The sequence below is a fragment of the Oryctolagus cuniculus genome, chromosome 13 (assembly GCF_051225735.1).
Source record: "Oryctolagus cuniculus isolate XC-2025 breed Fujian yellow rabbit chromosome 13, ASM5122573v1, whole genome shotgun sequence".
Classification (NCBI taxonomy): Eukaryota; Metazoa; Chordata; class Mammalia; order Lagomorpha; family Leporidae; genus Oryctolagus; species Oryctolagus cuniculus.
In genome coordinates, this window is record NC_142879.1 from 54,441,601 (window position 1) to 54,468,373 (window position 26,773).

At 42.9% G+C, this 26,773-nt stretch overlaps 1 protein-coding gene and 1 long non-coding RNA gene across 9 annotated transcripts in view; one reads left to right on the top strand and one right to left on the bottom strand.

Annotated features, from left to right (window-relative positions):
* Positions 1-6,609: 6,609 nt before the first annotated feature.
* On the bottom strand, positions 6,610-26,185 carry RBM34 (RNA binding motif protein 34). 8 transcript variants are annotated; one of them, XM_017347729.4, is made up of 11 exons: positions 26,018-26,185; positions 25,741-25,915; positions 25,370-25,506; positions 21,240-21,474; positions 19,570-19,629; positions 18,132-18,175; positions 10,728-10,811; positions 10,513-10,576; positions 8,645-8,684; positions 8,302-8,417; positions 6,610-6,962 (listed from the first exon to the last, which is right to left on the bottom strand). In XM_017347729.4, exons 1-11 carry the CDS (start codon positions 26,062-26,064, stop codon positions 6,675-6,677), a joined length of 1,290 nt encoding a protein of 429 aa, XP_017203218.1. In that variant the 5' UTR covers positions 26,065-26,185; the 3' UTR covers positions 6,610-6,674. The 8 variants fall into 8 exon arrangements, with proteins under 8 accessions (XP_017203218.1, XP_002717371.1, XP_089167730.1 ...); XM_002717325.6 differs by having other exon boundaries at positions 8,302-8,420; positions 26,018-26,184; XM_089311604.1 differs by lacking the exon at positions 19,570-19,629.
* LOC103350927 (uncharacterized) overlaps positions 26,134-26,773 on the top strand; it is a 57,001-nt gene continuing 56,361 nt past the window's right edge. Inside the window, exon 1 of the long non-coding RNA XR_016219010.1 lies at positions 26,134-26,357. This is a non-coding gene — a long non-coding RNA (uncharacterized LOC103350927). The remainder of the gene's footprint in view (positions 26,358-26,773) is intronic.

A 26,773-nucleotide genomic window follows, 5' to 3' on the forward strand; every position in this document is an offset into this window, starting at 1 on the left:
CCAGGTTCCTGCAAAGGCACACCTTGGGAGGCAGGATGGGGTGGCTCAAGTGGTTGGGTTCCTGCCACACACCTGGGAGACCCAACTGCGGTTCTGTACTCCTGGCTTTGGCCTGGCTCAGCCCCCGCTGTTGCAGACATTTGGGGAGCGGAACAGCTGTGTGTGTGTGTGTGTGTGTGTGTGTGTGTGTGTGTCAGGCAGTTTGCCTTTCAACTAAAAACCTGGACACCAGCGCAGTGGCCTTCCCAGCCCGGCAATACTGTGTGGTCACACATTCATGTGCTGTGTGCTGGGGAGGGTTTCGCTTCTTTGGTTCTGATTTGCACCTTTTTTGCCATTTAAAACTGCCTAAGTGTAGCACTTAGGCCTGAGTCCCAAGGGTTCAGAACCTGAGAGGGTAGTGGGAGAACCCCCCCGTTGATAGCCAGCATCTCATACGAAAATGACCAGGAGCCCCTTACAGCTGTGACTCGGGTCTGAAGTAAAGGCAGCGTTGGAGAATAGTGTGCCCTTAACCAATGAAATTTAGTTTAGCTCTGGGTAGCTGGTGTCAGTTACTGGAAGGGTACTCTCAGGACCTAACCCAGCCCAGGAACCAGGCAATGGCCTCCTGCTTCAGTGAGGATGAGCCTGAGATACTGAAGAAGGCTAAAAATTAAACCAAAGGCATGTGTGATGGTGCAGATGTACCAAAGCAAGTGTCCTGATTACATGCAACAGAGAAAACAAAATGTTTTTTCTTACACCTAGTACACATAGCTGTTAGGAAACTGGCGCAGTTTTAGCCAGGTGGCCACATGGCCCAGCTACCTGAGCCAGGCTCCACCCCACCCTCCTGCTTCCCTGCCCGCCCTCAGGCAAAGTTTTAAAAAGGCCTGTTCCTGCACACGTGCTCTCTTGGCTCTTCCCTCTTGGCTCTTCTCTCCTGTGCTCTCTCGGTTCTTCTCTCTGGCCGCCTCCTCCTGTGGTCTCTTGGCTCTCTCTCTTAGCTCTCCTCTCCTCTGCTCTGCTCTATCTTCTCTCATTCGCTCCCCTCCTCTGGCTCACTCTCGGATACTCTTTTTTTCCTTCGTCCCCCCTTCACTCTGGTCTGTTGGGTGTTCCCCAATAAACCCTTTCCCTTACTCCGGTGTCCGGTGTGTTTTGCGATGGCCAACATTAATGTATAACAATAGCTTTTGATTCTCTCCATCCCAAAAAGTTGCCAGTGAACCTCCAGTACCCATATGTGTTCTGAGCCTCAGGTGTATGAACAGAAATGACTAACCCAAGCTACATCTAGCAGGAGGCCTTTCGTGGCCATCATGTCATTACTCCTCAATAAACACAGAACATGGCCCTTCTCTCCTACCCCTCACAATTGTGTATGTACTAAATGCAGTATAGGGGCCAGGGCTGTGACATAGTAGGCTAAGCCTCTGCCTGTGGTGCCGCCATCCCATATGGATGTTGATTCGTGTCCCGGTTGTTCATCTTCCAATCCAGCTCTGCTATGACCTAGGAAAGCAGTGGAAGATGGCCCAAGTGCTTGGGCCCCTGCACTCACATGGGAGACCCAGAAGAAGCTCTTGGCTCCTGGCTTCAGAATGGCCCAGCTCCGGCCTTTGTGGCCATTTGGGGAGTTAACCAGTGGATGGAAGACCTTTCTAGCTCTCCTTCTCTCTGTAACTCTGCCTCTAAAATAAATACAATTAAAAAAAAATCAGTCTAAATGTTAATATAGCTACACTGAGTTAGTAATATGCCAGGCAACATGTTTTAGCTATTTTTTTTAAAAGATTTATTTATTTATTTAAAAGTCAGCATTACAGAGAGAGGAAAGGCAGAGGTCTTCCATCTGCTGGCTCACTCCCCAATTGGCCACAACGGCTAGAGCTGTGCTGACCCAAAGCCAGGAGCCAGGAGCTTCTTCCGGGTCTCCCATGTGAGTGCAGGGGTCCAAGGATTTGGGCCATGCTCCACCATTTTCCCAGGCCACAGCAGAGAGCTGGATTTGAAGTGGAACAACCGAGTCTCAAACCAGTGCCCACATGGGATGCCGGCACTGCAGGCGGTAGCTTAACCCGCCATGCCACAGTGCCAGCCCCCATGTTTTATCTATTTTTTAAATATTTGTGTTTGAAAGGCACAGTTGATTTTCCCTCTGTTGGTATACTCCCCAATATAACAACTGGGGCTAGGTAGGCCAAAGCGAGAAACCACGACCTCCATCTGGGTGAGAAGGACACCAGGACTTAAGCTATCATCTGCTGCCTGTAATACCAGAGTGTGCAATAGCAGGAAGCTGGAGTGGAAGCAGAGTTAGAACTCAAGCTCACCATTCCAGTATGGGATACAAGCCTCCTAGGTGGCAGCTTAACGAAACACTCCCCTCCACTCCCAACCCTTGCTTTTTTTTTTTTTTTTTTTTGATAGGCAGAGTGGACAGTGAGAGAGAGAGACAGAGAGAAAGGTCTTCCTTTGCCGTTGGTTCACCCTCCAATGGCCGCCGCGGCCAGCCCACTGCAGCCAGCGCACTGCAGGTGGCACACTGCGCTGATCCGAAGCCAGGAGCCAGGAGCCAGGTGCTTTTCCTGGTCTCCCATGGGGTGCAGGGCCCAAGCACCTGGGCCATCCTCCACTGCACTCCCTGGCCACAGCAGAGGGCTGGCCTGGAAGAGGGGCAACCGGGACAGAATCCGGCGCCCCGACCGGGACTAGAACCCGGTGTGCCGGCGCCGCTAGGCAGAGGATTAGCCTAGTGAGCCACGGCGCCGGCCCTTTTTTTTTTTTTTTTTTTAAGATTTATTTATTTGAAATGCAGAATTACAGAGAGGCAGAGAGAGAGAGAGAGAGAGAGAGAGAGAGTGAGAGTTAGTTCTCCCATCTGCTGGTTCACTCCCCAATTGGGCGCAATGGCTGGAGCTGTGTCAGTCCACATCCAGGAGCCAGGAGCTGCTTCTGGGTCTCTCATGTGGGTTGAGGGGACCAAGAATCTGGGCCATATTCTACTGCTTTCCCAGGCCTTAGCAGAGAACTGGATTGAAATGCAGCAGCCAGGACTTGAACCAGCGCCCATGTGGGATGCTGGCACTGCAGGCGGCATCTTTACCCTCTTTGCTACAATGCCGCCCCAACACCCCCCTTGCATTTTTAAATACCTGTTGGAAAATACCTATTACCAAGGAGTGGGGAACATATGGTCCATAATCTGTGTAAGGCCTGCAAAATCATTTGGTCTGGATTTCCAAAGAAGACTAATTTTTAAGGTGATAATTTTGTACGGTTCATGAATGATGTTATAAATATTCAAATGGATCTTTGCAAAACAAAAGGTTGCCCACTCTTGGATAGACTCCTGGAATGGAAAACAGCCTAGAAATCAACTAGACATGTGTTTGTGAGCAGAATCATCAGTGGGTGATGGAATGACCTGAATAGACCATAACTATTTTTAATAAAACAAAATGAAAAACGCCATAAAACATCACATTAGAAAGGATCAGCACTGTCATGGAAACATTCATGTAAGTTAAAAATACCTGTGTACTGGTCAAAACACAGTGAAAGCCAATGCACATCATAATCTAGGAAGTGTGAAACCACTGTTCTACTCCAATCTCCTTATTTCACCAATAAAGATGTTTTACTACAGAAAGGCAGAGATATTTGCCCACAGAGTCACAGAACCCAGAGATGCCCTTATTCCCCAGTCTAAGTCACAGTTCATCTAACTAGGGAAATTAGGTGATATAGAGCATTCCTGAGTCTACTCATTCTAAATGAGAATTTTTTAACCTTGCATTTTAATCCCAGGATGATTAGCAGAAAATAAGACTTTGATTGAGACAAAGTCAAGAAACAAAGATTTCTGAGAACAAAAAGAGTAATAATGCTCAGAAAAGCCAACGGGAGTTATTACAGTCATTAAAAGTCACTGTTGACCATCCACATATACTCTCATGGCTACAAATATTTAATCAGATTTAACATGATACCAACAGTTTCCCAAGTAACAATTAACAAAAGTATCTCGTGGAATTTTTCTGTAAAACTCATACTACCTTTTTCTTGGGTCAAATGTGTTTTAAAACTATTTAGTAACACATGTATATGCTCCTTAGGCAAAGCAAAAATTTCAGCTATACACTAATATGAAATAAAATTTTAGCATTACCTCATATGCTTTAAGCAGCTGTCCACTCACAGGAGAGCCGCAACAGTCTATACAAGAGACTACACAGCTACATACAAACCATATAGTCTATATATGTTGCCTCTTTTATTTTTTGACAGGCAGAGTGGATAATGAGAGAGAGACAGAGAGAAAGATCTTCCTTTTGCCGTTGGTTCAGCCTCCAATGGCTGCCACGGCTGGCGCGCTGCGGCCGGCGCACCGCGCTGATCTGAAGCCAGGAGCCAGGTGCTTCTCCTGGTCTCCCATGGGGTGCAGGGCCCAAGCACTTGGGCCATCCTCCACTGCCTTCCTGGGCCACAGCAGAGAGCTGGCCTGGAAGAGGGGCAACAGGGAAAGAATCCGGCGCCTGGACTGGGACTAGAACCCGGTGTGCCGGCGCCGCTAGGTGGAGGATTAGCCTATTGAGGCGTGGCACCGGCCTATATGTTGCCTCTTTTAGATAAATTGAACAGGAAATATACACAAAAATGCTCAGGAATTTAAGTATATGTAAGAGTAGTAAGAATTTATTGAACCCTACTTACAAATAAAGTTCAGGGATACACATTGTGGTGCGATAGCTTAAGCCACTGCTTAGGATGCCCACACCCCATAGCAGGGTGTTTCTGATCCAGCTTCCTGAATTGCACCTGGGAGACAGCAGATCATGGCTCACGTACTTGGGTTCCTGACACCCAGGTGGGAGACCCTGAAAGTTTCTGGCTCCTGGCTTCAGCACGGCTCAACTCCAGCTTTGTGGTCATTTGGGGAGTGAACCAACGATTGGAAGCGATCTTCCTCTGTTGTTTTTCAAATAAATCTTTAAATTTCTTCTTCTTAAAGAAAAACAAGGCTTTAAGTACCACAATATCCTTAAACCAAGTATCCCAATATTGAGCATAAACTCTAGTTCCAGTAAACAGGAAAACAGAGCTCTTTGCTCCTCTACAGAGCTACGTTTTAAAGATCCATTTGGTTTTCCTAGTGCTAGTTCTAAAAAAACAGGATTATCAAAATAATTGGTAATAATTCTCCCTCTCCCCAGCCCACATCCTATCCATCAAAATGATGTATGTTCACTGGTGATTCTGCTGCCAAAATCAGTCTCCTTGGCTTACTCCCCACCCAGGCCTCCCACCTGGATACTGCCCCAACATAGATGTGATAAGAACACAACAGCTTATCACAAGGGTAAGCCCCAAGGGCATGTAATGGTATTCTCTCCCTTTGTAACTTCATTTATATTCTGCATCCAAATTACAAATTATTTTGTTAGAAACAATCCAGCTCCCTAGAGGCCTGGGAAAAGCAGCAGAGTATGCCCTAAGTGCTTGAACTGCTGCCACCCACAGAAGAAGCTCCTGGCTTCTGGCTTTGGCCTGGCCCAGCCCTGGCCATTGTGGCTATCTGGGGAATAAACTAGTGGACAGAAAATCTCTTTCAGAATAAATACATCTTTAAAAAAATAATTCTTTTAAATGTTTTTGGGAAAAAGTGTCTCATTCTACTGAGTGATATCACAGATCATAAATTTTCCTGGGATAGTATTTCTCAAATAGCAAATAAATAGAAATAAAAGTAGGAATGTTTTTTACAGCCAATTTGCTTATCATGTTCAATAACCCATGTAATCACTAGTGAAATATAAAAGAACATTTCACCAATATTCTGGTTATAAGGTTGATCATATAAAATAAAAATTCACTTCCACGTATCACAATTACAATCATAAAAAAGAAAAATGAGTAGTTATTATATAACAGCTCTTTTTTCTTAGCAACCTGACACAATATTTCCATTTTACCTATTAGGATACTTGTTTTAAGTACAATCAGAATCAAAGTTTTTTGTTTTTCTTTAAATTTTTTTCAATTAATCTTATCCCAATTAGTAATATTCTTAAAATAACTATTTCAAGTGTTAGCTATGTATTTCCAACATACAGTAAAAGAACAGGTACAGGAGTTGTGGTCTAGTAGTTAAGATGTCACTCGGGATGCCTGAGTCCCGTATCCTAGTGCCTGGGTCCGAGCTCTGTTCCTGATTCCAGCTTCCTGCCAAGTGGCACCACGGGAGGCAGCAGGTGATGGCTCAAGTACTTGGGTTCTTGCCAACCTTGTCGGAATTGAGTTCCCAACTCCCAGCTTCAGCCCGGCCCATCCCCAGCCACTGCATGCATTTGGGGAGTGAACCAGCAGATGGGAGCTCTCTCTAGTAACAAAAATTTTCAAAATGTTTTTAAAAAAATAATAGATAACTATTAAACTTCTGAATGTTCATCATAGGCTTGAAATCATTTCCTCTCCCATCAGTAGTAACACATCATCCACAGCAAATAATCTGCCTACATCTTGAATAATTCAAAGGTGGTATCTACAATGTGCACAAAGTGAGAATGTGGAAGTCTGCACATTTCACATACACCAGCCAGAAAAAATTATGAAACTCAGTACACAGGTTCACCCTACTTTTATTAGCAGAGCTTGGTGGGGATTAAAAAAACATCAGCTTCCGATTGCTACTTCTGTTTTCTCTGTTTCTTAATAGGTCCACTTTTCTTCTGTCCTCTCTTCTTTTTAGTGAAAACAGCTTTTTCTCCAATAAACAGACCTTTAGAATGTCCTTCTGCTTTTTTGGAAGCAAAATTAAGTCCTTCTTTAGGTTTACCACCAGTCTTCAAAACTGGATTTGAATTTTTTGATTTTGAATTTAATTTTTCTTTATTAACAGAACGCATGACTCTGAGTTTTCTTCCCATTAGTTCAGAATTATTTAATTTCAGAGCAAGATGAACAGAATCTTTATTCTGCAATGAAAAAAATCAATACATTAGTTTCTACCAGAACTTCATCTGCAAAGTAATTAGTAACACTGGGACTTCAATGGATTAGAACAATTTTTAAGCCTGCATATAGAAACTTCTCCAATTTCCATACCCTGGAAGTCCAAGTGTGTCAGCAGCTGGGCTTGAAGTCTCCCTGGCCATGTTCCTTACCAGCAACACCTCAGGAAGCACACAAGCTACCATTCAAATGTTCAGATAAGCCACAATTTGAGGCTTCATTTGTTTCATTTTAAAACAGGGTCTCAACTAACTAGATTAGTCAAATGTAGTATTTTAAGCCAATACACCTCCTTCTCACAAATCATCTTTCTGCAAAAGCACTGCTTTACTACTTGAGTGGAAGGCAGGGAACTCTCCATTATAGTCCCTGAGAAGTCGGACTACATACTCTGAAGAGTTCTGTTTAGATCCAAAATTCTATTACTTTCACACTCAAATCTAGAACCACTGATGCCAACAACCTCAATGGCCATGAAACCCATGCTAAAGGACTTTACAAGCTTATTAGGTAATTGAGAAGAGCAGAGCAAATAGATCACTACAATATAGTAATGATGAAAACATAAGGCTTTGATGACCTTTCTAAAAAGCTTCCTGGCAGGAGTCCCATCCCTTGACCTATGAATAGTCTAATGAGAACCTTTCCTAAAGAAGTAATCCAAAATACAGGCAAATATTTGAGGAAAAAACATAACTATTCCAGTTTTACTATTATAAAGAAAAAGAGAACATTGCCAGTGTCCAACATCAGGGAAACAAAGTATAAATTACGTTGTATTACTCAATAGAATCTGCTTGCAACAGAAAACCACATAAAGCAGGATGCAAAATTTTATATTTACAGATAGAACTGCAAAAAAGGTAGCATAGAAAAAAAGAAAATGTATTAATGAGTTGTTGTTGAGGGAAAAAAAAGTTAAGTGTCATCAGTCAGTGAGTATATTCTTTTGTTACATAATAATGTTATACATGAAATACTGGTTAATAATAAGTGAAACATAATCAATTTTGTATACAGACTCAAATTTTCTTCTACATTAGTAAATGGCCAATTATTTTCTCCATTTTATAAAATGTGGAGATTCAGAAATTTTTTTAATGTGCCACTTCTAAAACATTAGTAACATCAGTATCAAGAGGGAACAGTACAATTACACCAACAGAAGTCTACTATGACATGTTATGAATTGAGTTTTTGAGTCAGAAACTGAGAGTGAAAACGATGGCTCCAACTGAATGATGACACAGCAGTGACAATGAACAATTCTAAGGGCAGTGACAATGCATTAGTCTTCCATACCTCAAAGAGCACATAGCCAAACCCTTTGCCAATTCCTGTAATTTGGTCTCTCACAATCCTTACTGCCACAATATTTCCACAATCCAGAAAGTGTTCTTCTACTGCAGTTTCTTCTACTTCTAAAAACAAGCCAAAAAATAAGTAAACACTTGGCATCTCTTTAGAAAGTTGGAAGTGTTTAACAATAAAGCAAGCTATACTTGGCCCCTCGAAAATAAGTAGTTACATTGCCAGCTTTTCCAGGTTATTAGTCTAAAGTGGAACAGTAGTTATTTCTTAGCTTTCATTTCCCTGTTAGTTGTTTAATAACAGTATTTCCATTTATTTGTTTAGACAAACTTACTGTAAGGGAGGTTCCCCACAAACACTGATCTCTTGTCCCTCTGAAACACAAAGAGTATTAAAAAAAAAAAAAAACTCATTAGAGCAGAAGATGGAAGTCATCCTAAAATCCCTCATAACCTTTATTCTTAAATCTCAGATAAGTCAACCATCTCCTGATTTCACCTCATATCTGGCCTTTGCTTCTTCTGTCTTCCTAGCTGGACAGTGAGCAAGCAGCAAAGGAGGAAGTGACTTTTCTTTCACAATTGCCACCGACACAAGGCAGCACTCAGCGAAGACTTACTATATTGGGGGCTAGCAAACTTTTCTGTAAAAGGTCAGACAGCAAGCATTTTAAGCTTCACAGACCACGTGGTCTCTGCAGCAACTACTCAGCTCTGCTGTAACAGCTCAAGAACAGCCCATAGATGATACAGAGATGAGTAAGTATGGCTGTGTACCAATAACACTTTATGCATACAACAGATAGCAGATGGGCTTAGCCCTCACACCATAGTTAGCTGTCCCTAGGGTAGGTCCTGAGTCAAGTCAGGATTTTCATCCAGGTCAGCATCATTTCTGAATGAGACAGCTTTGAAATTAACAGACACATACTCTGGGTGAACTCATCCTTCACTGATTTCCAGCCATTTTTGTCAAATGCAAATCTGTTCATATTACTCCCACAACTAGACGTCTGGAACATCTCCTGAACAAAACCCAGACTCCTCTGCATGAAATACAGATCAGGCTTTCCTGATTTAGCCTCTACCTGTTTGTCCAACAGCAACTCTTAAAACTTCCCCTTCAGCCGGCGCCGTGGCTCAATAGGCTAATCCTCCACCTTGCGGCGCCGGCACACCGGGTTCTAGTCCCGGTTGGGGCGCCGGATTCTGTCCCGGTTGCCCCTCTTCCAGGCCAGCTCTCTGCTATGGCCAGGGAGTGCAGTGGAGGATGGCCCAGGTGCTTGGGCCCTGCACCCCATGGGAGACCAGGAAAAAGCACCTGGATCCTGGCTCCTGCCATCGGATCAGCACGGTGCGCCGGCTGCAGCGGCGGCCATTGGAGGGTGAACCAACGGCAAAGGAAGACCTTTCTCTCTCTGTCTCTCTCTCTCACTGTCCACTCTGCCTATCAAAAATTAAAAAAAAAAAAAAAAAAAAAAACAACTTCCCCTTCACAGTCAACTCACCTAATAACCATACCAAGTTCTTGTCATTCCCTGAGCAAATTAAGCTTCTGTCCCCACCATCTATACTTTGTTTTACCAGATATCATCATCACTTTTTTTGGCATACAGAATGCCTGCTCATCTTTCAAGACTGAGACCTGTTTTTCTGGAGACTCTTCTTGTCTTTTTCTCGTTGGCATGTTCCCAAGTGCCCCTGAGCTGACCAAGCAGTCTTCGCATTAATCACAGTATTTATCATAAAACAGAGGCACAATCTGTCCCTCTGCTCATCCCTTAGGTTGCAAGTTCCTGGAGAGTTGAGACTGTTCTAGAACTGTATGCCTGAAAGAGCAGGTCCTCAACAACTATTTAATAAATTACTAAACTTTCTAGACCTCAATCTGTAAAACACAGTGCTGGACTAGATGATCTAATGTACCTCGCAGGGTAACTGTCTAGGATTATTTGGTAAAATAGGTGTGGGAGACATACTTCAAGCATACTATATTTCTGAAACTACTATTATGTCCTTGTGTTGTTCTCAGCACCAAATTCCTGACCACAGACGGACAAAGGCTATTTCCTTCTGTCATAGTCACACTACTAATTCCTCATATTCACACTACTAATTCCAATCCCTCCCAGGAAAAGCTCAGAAGAAACATCTCTCTACTAGACTCCAGTTAAATTCTTTAAACAAATCAAATATGACTTACAGATGAGGTCTCAGATGCAAGATCAACTCTAATACGAAATCCATCTGCAATGTGGGTCCCATTTCTGTATTATAAACACGAGACGGGAATAGATTATTAAAAATGAGCACTGAATTACTAAAATACCTGCTTTAAAGTAAAGGTAAAGCATATAAAATGAAACCACACATACTTACACAACAGTAATTCTGTAAAAATCTAAGAAATAAAGTTACCTTTCCAATGCCTTTGTAGCAGCACTCTGGTCCTTAAATACAACATAAGCATTAATATTTTTCTGATCAGGATGAATTTTACGTCTATACCAAAAAAAAAAAGAAAAAAAGAAAAAGAAAATTTGTCAGCCTCAAAGTAATCAGAGTAAGTCCAGTTCATTTTCTACTCTCAGTCAACACATATGACAAGAATTCTTGAATGAAAACTTCATCTCCTTGAATAAATATTTAGTAATAATTCAAAAAAAACCCACAAAACTCATAAAGAGTGGCAGAAACATACCACACATCTTCTGATGAGTCAACAATTTGAAAGATTAGGTGGGTCACGCATGAGATGCCCATGGGCACCAAGCCCTGAACAACACAAGGATCAGAAACCGCCATCTTGGCTATAGCTATGTATCTGACACATAGACAGATGTGAAAGTAAATTCCATTTTGCCTTCTAAATGTAAAATAAAAGAGCCACATAGGAAAGTGCACAACTGTGTACATTTGGTGACTGAGCAGTAGGCTGAGACAGGGTCAGCTACGGTCCACGCAGCACCCCTCCTGCCCTGCACAGGATAACACAATCCCCACTTTAACAGGAACCACTTCCCTGAATAGCAACAGGTTTTATAGTGTCTTGTCCATTTTTTGACCTGTGATGTCTTTTGAGTCCTGTTTAAAGTACAGGATTCTCCCTTAACTTCTTTCTTTATCTAACTGTTTGACCCTGCAGCACTTCCCACAGCTTGGATTTTGCTGGCTACAAGCTCATACTGTAGTTCAATATGTACCTTATCTTCTGTATTTCTTGCAAATGGGCAACAGGATCCAAAGGTTTGATCAGATTTAGACTAGATCCTTTTGTCATGACCGAAGGTAGGTATGTGTTCTTTCACAGGGTGGAATGTTTACTTTTTCTAATGATCTATGAATTCAGGCTTGTGAAATGGTGATAAATTTTAGATGTGATAGTCAGCAAAATGGACCTAGTAATGACCACAGATCTTTTCTTGAAGTCATCAAACTATTGTTTTTGAAGTAACAAAAATAGTAATACTCAAACAAGTATCAGTAAGCAGAGTATTAGAAAATAGCGCTAATGACAGTCTCTAATAATAAATGACACTAATCCTGCCCATGTCAAAGCTCCTACACAGGCCCCAACTAAGCCGATGTCCACCTACAAGATGGGCCAGTGGAAGCACCTCATCTCCTCTGTGGACAACTTCACAAAGTTTGCATGAGGCTGCAAGCTCCTGCCCCAGGTGGCACTAGACAGTGTTGGGCATAAATGAAATGAACTGCAGCTTGGCCCCTGGCCCTTGGAGCTCAGAGAGATGCTCAGGTAGCAGTCAGGAAAAACAATCATCATCACAATGATAAATGACACTATTGATCAGTGTTAAATTGACAGACCCAGGTATGCTTTACTTTTTATTTTTTTTATTTGAGAGGCAGAGAGACAATGAGAGCGAGTTAGCAAGAGAACGTACTCCCATCCGCCGGCTGACTCCCCAAATGCCTCCAAAAGCCAAGGCTGAGCCAGGCTGAAGTCAAGAGCTGGGCACTCAATCAAGGTCTCCCACATGGGTGACAGAGACCCAACTATTTGAGTTGTCACCTGCTGCCTCCAAGGGTGCACATTATCAGGAAGCTGAAATGGGATCCAAGGCTCAAACCCAAGCACTCTGATATGGGATGAGGGCATTGCAATCAGCAATTTAACCACTAGAAGCAAACAACTGCCCTGCCAGGGTTGACTTACTGAATGCCTGATTCATACCAGGTACTGGACAGACATGTTAAGTATCTCATCTCCAGTGTATGACATGGGTGTTTATTTTGATTTTATGAACAAGAAAGCTTAGACTTGGAGGGGTAAATGACCATGATATAAGTTATCAATGGGGTAGCATCGTGTCATAGCAGGTAAAGCCACCACCTGCCAATGCCAGCATCCCATACGGGTGCCAATTCATGTCCTGGCAGTTCCACTTCTGATCCAGTTCCCTGCTAAGGGCCTGGGAAAAGCAGTGGAAGATGGCCCAAGTGTTTGGACCCTGCCACCCACATGGGAGACCTGGATGAAGCTGGCTTTGGCATGGTCCTGCCCTGGCTATTGTGGCCAGCTGAGGAGTGAATCAGCAGATGGAAGACCGCCCCCCGCCCCGTACTTCTTTTTCAAGTAAATAAATAAATCTTAAAAAAAAAAAAAAAAAATTCACAAGTGCCTGGTCTAGGACTGAGACCAAGCCCAGCTGACTGCAGAGCCTTCCTCTTCCCACACAATACAGTTACTGACAACATCCAAATCTAACACATGCCAATGTATCGCCCATTAACACATCCAAGTGACTTTTTAAACATGCTAGTACTGTATTATCCTTTCTATCACTCTATGGGGAAAGAGCTCCTTGGCACAAGAATGTGGCTCTGCTCCACGGTACCGGGCTCTGCATAAAGCTAGATAATTAATTTTTCACCATTATGACAGCTAGAGTTCTGCTTCCAACAAAAACAGAGTTAGGAAGAACATCACTCCCGACCTTAACATTGGGAACAAACCAGATAACCATGGAATCATAACTGTTTTGGAGCCAGAGGACAGAAGTCAGGAAGCTAAGGACACATCCCTCCCTCTGAGGACAGACAGGAGAAGCACTGGCCCCAGGCTGGCAGAGGTAAGGCGATAACACAAGCAGAAAGGATTCCAGCCATGACTGTGCTCAATGTGCCAAAACTATGTGTGGGTTGGGCCTCAGTCAGAACCCCTTAGGTTGGCAGATGCAAATGTGCACCATACCCAGTGTCTTCCCTGTGGACCTGTGCTGGTGTCCATGGGAAAGACCAAGAGTATGCAGGAGCCCAAAAGTGCATCCACAGGCACTGCAAGCCAGAAGAGAATGGCTAAGGCATGAGAAGGGCACAAAGCCTATCTAGATTCCTCTCCTAATGGAAAAGTCTAAGATGCTAGGGAAGGGACAACCAGAGCACAGAGCAGACCCCAGTGGCTCTTCTGCCACTAGGGAAGATGTGGGAGACATTTTCCTGCAAAAAAATGCCACCAAAAGGTACATGGAAGATTTTGATGGCCACAGAAAGGAGGGGCTTATCAGATACACCTCCGACAGAGAAGTGTCAGGAAAAAGGTATCAGACACATGACAAGCACACTCGAGACTTCTGCCTGAGGCTAGGTCAGGATGCTGCAGAGCCCACAGCAGCCCCCCAACAGACTAAGCCAATTAACAAACAACAGCATTCTCAAAATTGGATCCAATTTTCCAGAAGATGGAAAATCTCCATCTCTTTCTCTAACCCTGCTTTCCAACTTTAAAAAATAAAAAAAATGGGCCAATACTGTGGTACAGAGCATTAAACCAGTCTGCAACACTGGCACCCCATATAGACACCAGCTGGATCCTGGCAGCTGCTCCACTTCTGATCCAGCTCCCTGCTAATGCACCTGGGAAGGCAGCAGAACATGGCCCGACTTCTTGGGCCCTATATCCACGAGCTCCTGGCTCCTGGATTTAGATCGGCTTAGCTCCATCCATTTGGGGAGCGAACTAGAGGATGGAAGGCCTCTATCTCTCTACCTCTCTGTAACTCTATCTTTCAAAGAAAAAAATAAATCTTAAAAAAATTTTAGGGGCTGGCGCCGTGGCTCTCTTGGTTAATCCTCCGCCTGTGGCGCCAGCATCCCATATGGGTGCCGGGTTCTAGTCCCAGTTGCTCCTCTTCCAGTCCAGCTCTCTGCTGTGGCCCAGGAGGGCAGTGGTTGATGGCCCAAGTGCTTGGGCCCCTGCACCCACATGGGAGACCAGGAGAAGCACCTGGCTCCCGGCTTTGGATTGGCAAAGCGCCGGCCATAGTGGCCATTTGGGGAGTGAACCAACAGAAGGAAGACCTTTCTCTCTGTCTCTCTCACTGTCTATAACTCTACCTGTCAAATAAATTAAAAAAGAAAAAAATTAGGCCGGCACCACCACGGCTCACTAGGCTAATCCTCCGCCTTGCGGCGCCGGCACACCGGGTTCTAGTCCTGGTTGGGGCGCCGGATTCTGTCCCGGTTGCCCCTCTTCCAGGCCAGCCCTCTGCTGTGGCCAGGGAGTGCAGTGGAGCATGGCACAAGTACTTGGGCCCTGCACCCCATGGGAGACCAGGAGAAGCACCTGGCTCCTGCCATCGGATCAGCGCGGTGCACCGACCGCAGAGGCCATTGGAGGGTGAACCAACGGCAAAAGGAAGACCTTTCTCTCTCTCTCTCTCACTGTCCACTCTACCTGTCAAAAAAAAAAAAAAAAAATTTTTAAAAGCAGCTTTACTGTTGGTAAAGGTGTGGGAGCATAAATTCCGATCTCTACCAGACAGTACAACTGCAAATACAGTTCGACTAGATTTTAAACTGAAAGTTTATCCTACAAATAAGTTAGCACATGTACAAAACTACCTCAGCACAGTTCATTCATTCACTCCAGCATTATCTGTAATGGCCACAAGACCAGAAAAAAACTGCATGTCCAGCAATGGAAAGTAAGTTAAAATAAGGTATACCTTGCACAATACTAAGATGCTCTGAAAAAGAACCACTTTTTAAAAAAAAAAAAACTTTTATTTAATAAATATAATTGCAAAAGCACAACTTCTGGATTATAGCACTTATTCCCCCCATAACCACTCTCCCACCTGTAAACCATCCCACCTCCTACTCCTTCTCCCATCCCATTCTTCATTAAGATTCATTTTTAACTATCTTTATATACAGAAGATCAACTTAGTATATACTAAGTAAAGATTTCAATAATTTGCACCTACACAAACACACAAAGTATAAAGCACTGTTTGAATACTATTTTACCATTAATTCGCATAGTACAACACATTAAGGATAGAGATCCTATATGGGAAGCAAGAACACAGTGACTCCTATTGTTGATTTAACAACTGACACTCTTATTTATGACGTTAGTAATCACTCAATGCTCTTGTCATGAGCTGCCAAGGCTATGGAAGCCTCTTGAGTTCACAAACTCCGACCTTATTTAGACAAGGCCATAGTCAAAGTGGAAGTTCTCCCTTCCCTTCAGAGAAAGGTACCTCCTCCTTTGATGGCCTGTTAAAAGTACCACTTTTACACTGAAACATCACATCAAGTGCACAAAAGGGTTGGAATAGTGCAGATGTCAAACACATACCGCCCAGCGCCCAGCATCCAGCGCAAAGTTACACTGGGGGAAAGAACATGTGTGCCTGTAGGTTTGCAAGCTGTCTCCAAAAGGTTACCTAACACTCTAAAAACAGTTACTTGCTTAGGGCAACGAACTGGCAGACAACAGCAAAGGAGTAGAAAAGAAGCTTCATTGGATATACTTTTTGATTCTGAACCATCTGGTTCATTACTTAAATACATTTTAAATTTTTAAAAAAGGCAGAGGAGAGAGGCTGATGACAATCACAGGTGCAAATTCCAATTTTCTGGCAAATCCCACCCAATCTGTTTAGTACTGCTCTTTTTCTTTTTCTTTTTTTTTTTTTTTTGCTAATTTTTTTGAAAGTTTTTATTTGTTTATTTGACAGAGTTGCAGATAGTGAGAGAGAGACAGAGAGAAAGGTCTTCCTTCCATTGGTTCACCCCACAAATGGCCGCCACGGCCAGAGCTACGACAATCTGAAGTCAGGAGCCAGGAGCTTCTTTCCTGGTCTCCCATGTGGGTGCAGGGGCCCAAGCACTTGGGCCATCCTCCACTGCCCTCCTGGGCCACAGCAGAGAGCTGGAGTGTAAGAGGAGCAACCGGGACTAGAACCCGGCACCCATACGGATGCCAGTGTCGCAGGTGGAGGATTAACCTAGTGAGCCACGGCACCAGCCCCTAGTACTGCTCTTACATACCCCTATCAGAAGCTTGTTTTCTGTCAAAATTTAGGCTCCTGGTTGTTAACCCTATAGAGAAATAGAAGTTTGTATGACTCAAAAAGAAGGGTGGGATCTTACCAAGTTTTCTATTCCCCACAACATCTAAACAACACCTTGCATATAGGAGGACCGTACATGTTTGGTTATCTCAACAGATATTATTGTGGGAGGCAGTATATTATCAAGTGTTTACTACACATCTGGCATGGTGATGATAATGCAGGAAACCCAGCAAAGGCCTTATCTGCCAAATAACTCCAAATTAAGAATGAATGTATGAACGCAGGAGGTACTAAGAGGTCCAAAGGACGGTTACAATGCAAAAGTTTGATGAAACAAGATTCCCAGAAGTGTATCTAAGGCACATTAGCAATGGCCAGGGCTGGGCCAAGCCAAAGCCAGGAGCTTCATCCTGGTCTCCCCAGGTAGCAGAGGCCCAAGCACTTGGGCCATCTTCTGCTGCTTTCCCAGGTGCATTAGAAGAGAGTTGAATCAGAAGTAGAGCAACCAGGAGAGACTTGAATTATGATTTCTCAAGCACTCATATGATGCCAGCATTATGGATAGTGGCTTAATCCTTTGTGCCTCAACAGGGGGGCCCAATAAATAAATCTTAAAAGATGCTGACACCAATTGGAAGAGAAAGCAAGGAGAGTTGTCATCTCATTTTCAGCACTGGAGGAAAACCAACTCCCAAAATTGGAATAAGTCACACTACTAATTAGAGAACTGAAATTAGCTACAGGCTAACAGTACCTCCCAGGTGACGAGTAGAAGCAAACAGGAATCTTCTCTGGGAGAACCCAACCAGCTGACAGCAAGTATGAAACAACACTGGTTTTTAAAAGCACTTTGATCTGACAGAAACTATTAGGTAATCCTCAGAACTGATGAAATATGGTACTTGTGATTTGTACTGGAAAATGTGGTCATAAAGCTTTATGCTAGGGGCGGGGACTGTGGTGTAGCAGGTAAGGCCGCCACCTACAGTGCAGGCATCCCATATGGGCGCTGGTTCGAGACCTGGCTGCTCCACTTCTGATCCAGCTCTCTGCTATGGCCTGGGAAAGCAGTGGAAGATGGCGCAAGCTCCTGGCTCCTGAGCGGCACAGCTCTGGCCACTGCAGCCAGTTGGGGAGTGAACAGCGGATGGAAGATATCCGCCCCCCACCAACTCTGAATTTCAAGTAAATAAATAAATCTTTAAAAACAAAACAAAAAAAACTTTATGCTCCTCCAAACACTAAAAAAAAAATTTCTTTGGCAATTTCTCAGAGTATTTTCCAATAAATAACTTGACAATACTTCCTGTGACTCTACAGCTTACATTTAGGTTTAAAGACAAACATCTGACAAATTTATAGGCTACTGAAGACACAAGAAAATGGTCAAGCATGCAGTATCAATCTATAAAGCTGTTAAGAAATGGTCTGAATTTTTAACCAAAAAAGAAGAGAGTTTAAGATGACTTCCTTCCTCTAATTGTAAACTTACTTGATAGCTGCCAACTTTTTGGATAGAGTTCCCTCTGCTGGAATCTTAAGAGAAAAAAAAATTATTAAAGAAAATTCAATACTTAAAATGTTGCTTCCAAATAGCTATATTCTACCTGAAGCCTGAATATCTAACTCGGGTATGTTGTGATTAAAAAGAATTCTAGAGGGGGACAGCATTGTGGGCATTGTGACATGCTATGTAAAACTGCCGCCTTCGACGCCAGCATCCCATACAGGCTCCAGTTTGAGTACTGCTGATCCACTTCCAATTCAACTCCCTGCTACTGTTCCTGGGAAAGCAGTGGAAGATGGTTCAAGTCCTCGAGCCCCTGGACCTATGGGGGAGACTGGAAGAAGCTCCTGGCTTCCAACTTTGGTCTGGCCTAGTCCTGGCCATTGCAGCCATTTGGGGAGTGAAACAGCTTATGCAAGATTTCTCTCTCTGTCTCCCCCACTCTTTCCATAACTCTGCCTTTCAAATAAATAAATCTTTAAAAATAAAATTAAAAAAAAATCATTCTAGAAAAATAACAAAATCAGAAACAATTCTGCTAACATTATATAAAAGGAACTTTGTATCTTAAGATAAAAATTTTGAAGGATAGCAGTCTACGCAGATTTTTTTTTTTTTTTTTTTTTTTGGACAGGCAGAGTGGACAGTGAGAGAGACAGAGAGAAAGGTCTTCCTTTCTCCGTTGGTTCACTCCCTAATGGCCACTGCGGCCAGTGCGCCGCACTGATCCGTAGCCAGAAGCTTGGGCCATCCTCCACTGCACTCCCGGGCCATAGCAGAGAGCTGGAATGGAAGAGGGGCAACTGGGACAGAATCCGGCGCCCCAACAGGGACTAAAACCCAGTGCGCCGGTGCCGCAGGCGGAGGATTAGCTTATTGAGCCACGGTGCCGGCCAAGTCTACTCAGATTTAACAGGCGGTGATCAAATAATATAATAAAGCCTATTTCATGCTCCAAGGAACATGGAACCTGGTCCAGAATGCTGTTGGTGGAATCAGATTACTCATATTACACTGATTTTAAAAAATACTTCATCTGTCTATGCTGAAAGCATTAAGTACCGTTTGCATCAGTTATATCACCCTTTCATACTGATGCCTAAAATGGGACTGCTTGATTCCAGAAATGCTACTCAGCATTAACTTTTTCTGCTTATTTTATTAACAAACAAAATAAAAATCTTCTCAAAAAATACTGTTGGTCTTAGTAACAGGAATATCATTTTATTTTGTAGTCTCGTTAACAAAGTCCAAGAGTCAGCAACAAATACTAAGAACAACTCTTGGGCTAGATTTAAGCCCACTGATCCAAAAAGTTAAAGTCAAGAGCTCCTTCATTTCACTAATAACAAGAAATTAGTAACTTTGAGTTAAATGCAATACATTTTATGATTTTAAAAATGTAAGGAGAGAGAAAACATACCAGAGAACGAAATCGTACAGACTCTATTGGCCCATACTCCTTAAAAAATGACTTCAGTTTCTAAAATAAAAAAAATATATATCTTCATATACGTATCTGTGTGCATACATCTATACATATATTCATATACATATATACTTTCAGAACATCAATTAAATGCTAGAAAAAGGAATTAAAACTGGTAACCTTTTATTGCCAGTTTTCATTGTAAGAATGTTTCAGAAAAAGCAAATGACTAAGCAAAAAATTTTACTGCAACTCACATTAAAAGAAACACAAGTGAAGTTCTTAACAGCAGCCATCAGCTGCACAATATTTTGGTCTTTCAACTTATTATAATCATTACCACATGTGAAAAATTAAGGTTCAACTTGTATCTTCTACAGATTCTCTCAACTTTCAGAATGGCTTAAACTAGAAATTAATTTTAAGATGTCTATGGCAATAACAAACATTCCCCTAACTATCCCTAACTAGACCATCAGCTTGAAAAAGTTTTATACTTTATTCCTATGACTCAGCTGAAAGGTGCAGAATGCTTATGTTTTACAGGTAGAACAATAATTTCTATAACCAATTCCAATAAAAGAATTCAAAGAATGCCTAGTATTTTTGCAAAGCATCATACCACCACAGCCCTCTTCCTTGGGCCCCTTACATACTGAAAGGAAGATCAAAAAACTAAGCTAACAAAGGAAAATGTTGAACAAAATAATCACAAAACAAATGACAGGAGATATAAAGGTAAGGGAGAAAGGGAAAAATCAGTTTTTGGTACTGTTTTGTTATTAGGGAACTAGCATTTAAGTTGCTCTTCAAAGATGAGAAAGTTTTTGACCCAAGGATTACCAACACAGTGATTACCTCAGGAACACACAAAAAGCATAGGGCATGTCTTTAGTTCAGTGAATCCCATATAATGGAAGAAACTTAGGATGTATTCACTCCTTTACACGTGCCTCCACTTTGCATGAAGAACTCTCTCTTAAGCATCAGGGATAGAGCAGTGGAAAGAGATTAACATCCCTGCACATGTGGAGTTTCTGTTCCAGTGGCATGTAACAGATGATAAGGTTGAAAGAAAGAAACCAATGGGAGACCACTGCAATAGTCCAGTTATGATGTACGAAAGCCCAAAACAGGGCAGTTGACTACAGGAATAAAAAGTAGGGGTAGGGGCTGGCGCCGTGGCTCTCTTGGTTAATCCTCCGCCTGCAGCGCTGGCATCCCATATGGGCGCCAGGTTCTAGTCCCGGTTGCTCCTCTTACAATCCAGCTCTCTGCTGTGGCCCGGGAGGGCAGTGGAGGATGGCCCAAGTGCTTGGGCCCTGCACCCGCATGGGAGACCAGGAACAAGCACCTGGCTCCTGGCTTTGGATTGGCACAGCACCAGCCATAGTGGCCATTTGGGGAGTGAATCAATGGAAGGAAGACCTTTCTCTGTCTCTCTCACTGTCTATAACTCTACCAGTCAAATAAATTAAAAAAAATTTTTTTCATTAAAAAAAAAAGAAGGGGTAGAATATTGGAATCAATCTATACAATGATTTTATAGTCATTTACAATGAAGTTAATCAATGATTTATCAGTATATACATATTTAATAAAGGAAGATTAAAGAAAGCTATTATTGTTTCAAAACTTTTACAATATATAAGCTTCAAACTCACCTTCTTATTACACGTGACAGGCAAATTTCCAACAAACACAGTTCTCTCATTCTTTAATCTCTCTTCTTCTTGGTTGATTTGGGTTTTCTTTCTTTGACTTACATCAAAGTTGTGATCTGCATCATCAAGTACTTTTCTAGCTGCTACTTTAACTTTAGATTGAGAATTTTTTCCTTTCTGCCCTTCTTTCTGTTGACTTTCTTCTTCTAAATCAGCACTTGCTAGAGCGCTTTCCCTTTTTAAGGCAAGAATACAAGAAAATGAGAAGAGTCAGTTGTAGTATTTGACAAAATTCTGCTCTTCTGACTCAAACTATTTCCCAACGACCTCTTTCTTAAATATACAGTACAACTCACATATACTTAATGAACTTTTAAAGAATTATCTAGACGGTGCCGTGGCTCAATAGGCTAATCCTCTGCCTTGTGGCGGCGGCACACCAGGTTCTAGTTCCAGTCGGGGTGCCGGATTCTGTCCCGGTTGCCCCTCTTCCAGGCCAGCTCTCTGCTATGGCCCGGGAGTGCAGTGGAGGATGGCCCAAGTACTTGGGCCCTGCACCCGCATGGGAGAACAGGAGAAGCACCTGGCTCCTGGCTTCGGATCAGCGCGATGTGCCGGCCGCAGCACGCCGGCCGTTGGAGGGTGAACCAACGGCAAAAGGAAGACCTTTCTCTCTGACTCTCTCTCTCACTCACACTATCCACTCTGCCTGTCCAAAAAAAAAAAAAAAAGTTTCTATGCCTACAAAATACTCTGAGAAATGAATCTGGGCAAAAGAAGATTCCTTACTTATAACAATTCTGTAATAATTAAAGGAATGTTTATGAAAATTAAGTTTTTTTTCTTTTTTAAAAGATTTGTTTATTTGAAAGGCAGTTACAGAAAGAAAAGGAAAGGCAGAAAGTAAGGGTCTTCCATCTGCTGGTTCGCTCTCCAAATGGCTGCAATGGCTGGGACTGGGTCAGTTAGAAGCCAGGAGGTCCCCCACGTGGGTACAGGGGCCCAAGAACTTGAGCCATTTTATTGCTGCTTTCCCAGGCACATTAGCAGAGAGCTAGATTGGAAGTGGAGCAGCCAGGACTTAAACTGGCCCCTAAACAGGATGCTGGCACTATAGATAGCAGCTTAACTTGCTATGCTACAGCTCCAGCCCCAGTAAATTTTCTCAAAAATGTTTAACTGACATAATATTCATGATTATATGTATTTATGGGATATAGTGTGACATTTCTATGCATGTATACAATGCATTATGATGAAATCAGATATCTGGCATTTTTTTTTTTTAAAGATTTATTTATTTATTTGAAAGAGTTACGGGGAGAGAGAGAGAGAGAGAGGGAGAGAGGGAGGGAGGGAGGGAGGGAGAGATAGGTCTTCCATCTGCTGATTCACTCCCCAGTTGGCCTCAGTGGCCAGAGCTGCACTGATCTGAAGCCAGGAGCTAGGAGCCAGGAGTTTCCTCTGGGTCTCCCATGTGGGTACAGGGGCCCAAGGACTTGGGCCATCTTTCACTGCTTTCCCAGGCCATAGCAGAGAGCTGGATTAGAAGTGGAGCCACCAGGACTTGAACCAGCGTCCATATGGGATGCAGGCAGAGGCTTTACCCACTACGCCACAGCACTGGCCCCAGGTATCTGGCATTTCTTTCAGACATTTATCATTTCGTTGTGCTGGGAACATTCAAAATCTTTCTCTTGGCTATTTTGAAATATTCAATTAATTGCTGAATCAACCAAAGTTATCCTTACTGTGCCTTAGAACATTAAAAGTTATTCCTCCTATCCAACTGCACCCCTTTATCCATTAATAATTCCCTCTCCAGTCCACCCTCTTTTCTAAAAATCTGAAGTGGAAAATACAATACAAAGTATTGGTACACATGGATAAGTAAGATCTGAGCATAAATTCAAAAAGAGAACTAAATGGGATTCCTCAAGAGTGAGGGAGAGTGATGAGTACAAAGAATTATGAAAATGACTGACTCATCAGCAAAGACTGGGTCCTGCTCAGCTCTAGGATCTGGGAATACAAACAGCAAGAGACTACAGGTGAAGTATAAAATGCTTGGGACCAGAAGTTACATGTTTCAATTTTTAGAATTTTGGAATAGCTGCATAGACTTTCCTGGTTGAACATCGTTAATCTCTAATGTTCCAAAATCTAAACTCTCTAAGTGCAGGCATGTGCATCACATTTTGGATTTTCACATGAGAGTGGCTCAATCCGTTTTAAAAGGTTTTCAAAAGTTGTTATGAAACAGGTAAAGTCCACAGTAAAACTGTAATGGCTGCAGTACAGGACATGGGAACACAGAATAAACAAGACAGGTTTCTCAGAAGAGGAGAGCAGTGTCTGGTGCACAGTCAGTCTGCAATAAATATTGACTATTAATAGTCTCCCACTACACACTCCACTAAAAGACGATGCACGTCTACTGTTTCGTTCACAACAGTGTACAACGTGCATAATGGACCAAGCAGGAGAGAAAGGAAATGAAACTGTATGGTAAGGTGAGAAACGGGTCAACAACGACATTCTATGCTATGCAAAATTCCTAGATTTTATCCAAAGAAGGGAGTCACTGTAAAGTTCAAGAGTACCTAAAAAAGATCTTTTTTAGCACAGCAGAAGATACTTAGGAATTAGAGATGGACACAACAGTGCATATCTGAGAAAACAGACCAAAGAGAGCAGGGAAGGAGGTATAAAGAAAAGACAGATAATTTATTTGAGAGAAAGAATGAATTAAGAACAGCATCATCAGAACTTAGCAGCTGATCAGTCAGGCAGAGAGAGGAAAGAATACAGGATAACTCCAGAACCACTGGATTAGGCAACCGGACTAGGGGCACCATTCGCACAGAGGAATGGGCTGCTAAGGATGATGAGCTCAGTCTGAAGCATTAACTTGAGGTGCCTGTGAAACATACTGGCGTAAGGGAATACATTTACACACAGGTCTAGAAATCAGGGGGAAGATGAGAGGAGGCCCCAATAAAGGGTGACAAAAATGTTAAGAGAAACAAGAAACCTCAGGGAAAATCAACATTTAAGGTCAGAAGATAAGATACCCACTTAACACTGAGAAGTGACAGACAAATGGAGAATCACAAGAGACTGCTTCCAGAAAAGCCAAACGCTTCAACTAGAAAACCAGCCGAGTGACATACAAGAGAGGACTCCCAAGACAAGGGCTGTATGCACTGTCTTTAAATAAGGCAATTAGATCAGAACACCCATTTCAGAGGTATGGTCATGGCACAGACACAAAAAACACCACCAGGCTGCAAATGTGTAGAAGAGTGAATAAAAGAGCAAAAGAATACACAACTGTTTACTAAAGCTTGCCTATGTTGAAGGGAAGGCTTGAGGGAGTGGTAGCAAACAGACACAAGTCTACCAACAGGGGATATATTGTTCAGTTTCTTCTTTAAAAGGAGATCCCAAGCAGATTTACATGGTGAAAACAACACTACTATAGGAAAGAGAAAATGGATGGATCTGATGGCACAATCCCTAAGGAGGCCGAGCAGGTAGGCAGTGTACATAGTTCATCCAAGTGAGAGGGAAGACAGCCTTCTCCGAAAGAGGAACAGAGGTTGTGCACAGACAGATGCATGGAGTGTAAGGAGCAGACACAAAGGAGGAGTAGTTCACAACTGTTAGCAATTAACAGCTTCCAGAAAAGGTAAAAAGGCCCCCTACTGACAGAAAAGACAAAAAGTGGGAAAGAATACATGGGACTTTAAGAATGGCAAAAAAGAGTAAGGAGAGTTAACAAGAAACACATTTAATGGGAGCAACCGGGTCTCTAGGTTGAAGAAAACCAAGTTCATCTTTTACATACATGTCGAACAATTTAAACATGAAACATTTCATAGTATTGATTCCCAATAATAAGGGGGAGTGAGTGTTTTAAAAATGAAAGACTGCTCAAGTATTAGCAACTGCTGATCACAGATACTTTTGTCTGTTAAGAGATTTTCCATAAATAGAATTTGCCCTTTGAAGAAAACAATTAGAAACATGAAATAAGATAAAAAATTTAAGATGAAGACTGCAGGTACAGGAATTTTCTGTTCTTACTAACCAATTTCTTTAACATCAACTAAGAGAATTTTACCAACCTGTTTGCTAAATTTTTGTCTGCCTCGGAGAGTTTCTTCTTCGTTTTTACTTTTTTTGCACCTTCTTGCAAAAATGGTTTTTGAGTCTGGAGTGTACTTTCTTCCTCCTCATCCCGTTTCCTTTTTTTGGTGGTTTCCTTATAAAAGTGTAAAGTTATTTTTGAGACCTCATTCTTAAATTCTGACCCTACAGGAAAAATTTACCGATCTTTCCAAATTGGCATCTCTTCCCTCTCAATGGTACGTCTAGTAAGAAAAGTTTACTTACAATCAATCCCACTTAACCCACGTTAAAACTCTTGTTCAGCATGTCAAGCCGCTTGTCTGAAAGTCGTTCCAACCGGCCATTCGGAACAAACCCAGGGACTTACTTTGGGCACCGGCACGTACACGGGTTGAACTTGCGGCTCCAAAGAGCTAAAAAGAGACGCCAGCCGACCTGTACCGCCTCTGGAGGGGCGCTTGCCGTGGGCTAAGCTACCGGCCACTTGTCCAACCAGGTAGTCTCCGGTCAGATGCCCGCCGACGCCGCCGTCCAGCTTCTCTCTAGAAACGGACGCCACAAACTCAGTTATGCCGCGCCCGACCGCTTCTCCGCCCGAGCGAACACACGTCCTTCCCCAGCTACAGCGGCCGCGCGCCACTCACCCAGGCTCGGCACTTCTCTTCTTTTTGTTCTTCCCTTCCAAAGCCATACTTAATCCAAGCCCTCCAAGCCAACAACACGTGAGACATTACTTCCGGGTTGTGGCCACTTCCTGCCCGGGCCACGCCCCTTCCGCTCGTGCTTTGGGGCGGGGATACGTGGGAGCGAGTATGGGTCCCTACTGGATGACTTCCGCGCACTGTCTAAGACGCGTAATCTTGGGAGTGAAAAAATTCTTCCGATAGCAGTTGAGGCCTGAAGTATGAATAACAGCAGATCTGAGAGTGAGGTGTCAGTCAAAGCGGAGAGGAAAACACCCGCGAAACCCGAATTGTTGAAGAGGTAGGTATGTAGGTTTGACAAGAAATGAGGTTACAGGGGTATATTTAACGAAGTACCAATTTTTGAATTCGTGTGAAGGGTACACAGGAATTCTTAAACTCTTCTTGCCACGTTGGTGAAATTTTTGACATTTCAAAATAAAGTTAGAAACAAATACTTGGAGAGCCCAGCTTTAACAGAACACCTCTATAGACCGTCAAACTCTATTATTGTTATTGTTATTGCTACTATTATTATGTAAAAGGCAGAGTTTAGAGAGAGAAAGAAAGAGATTCCATCTGCTGGTTCACTCCCCAAATGGCCGCAATGGCCAGAGCTGGGCCAGGCCAAAGCCAGGAGCCCAGAGCTTCTTCCGGATTTCCCACATGAGTGCAGAGTCCCAAACACTTGGGCCATCATCCACTGCTTTCCCAGGC

Excerpts from the sequence above, each read along its gene's own strand:
- RBM34 (XM_002717325.6), bottom strand. The coding sequence starts at position 26,064 with ATGGCTTTGGAAGGGAAGAACAAAAAGAAGAGAAGTGCCGAGCCTGG. Across the intron at positions 8,685-10,512 it reads TTGCATCTGAGACCTCATCT|AGGGACAAGAGATCAGTGTT; the intron begins GTAAGTCATATT and ends TTTGTGTTTCAG. Across the intron at positions 8,421-8,644 it reads TGTGGGGAACCTCCCTTACA|AAGTAGAAGAAACTGCAGTA; the intron begins GTAAGTTTGTCT and ends GCTTGTTTTTAG.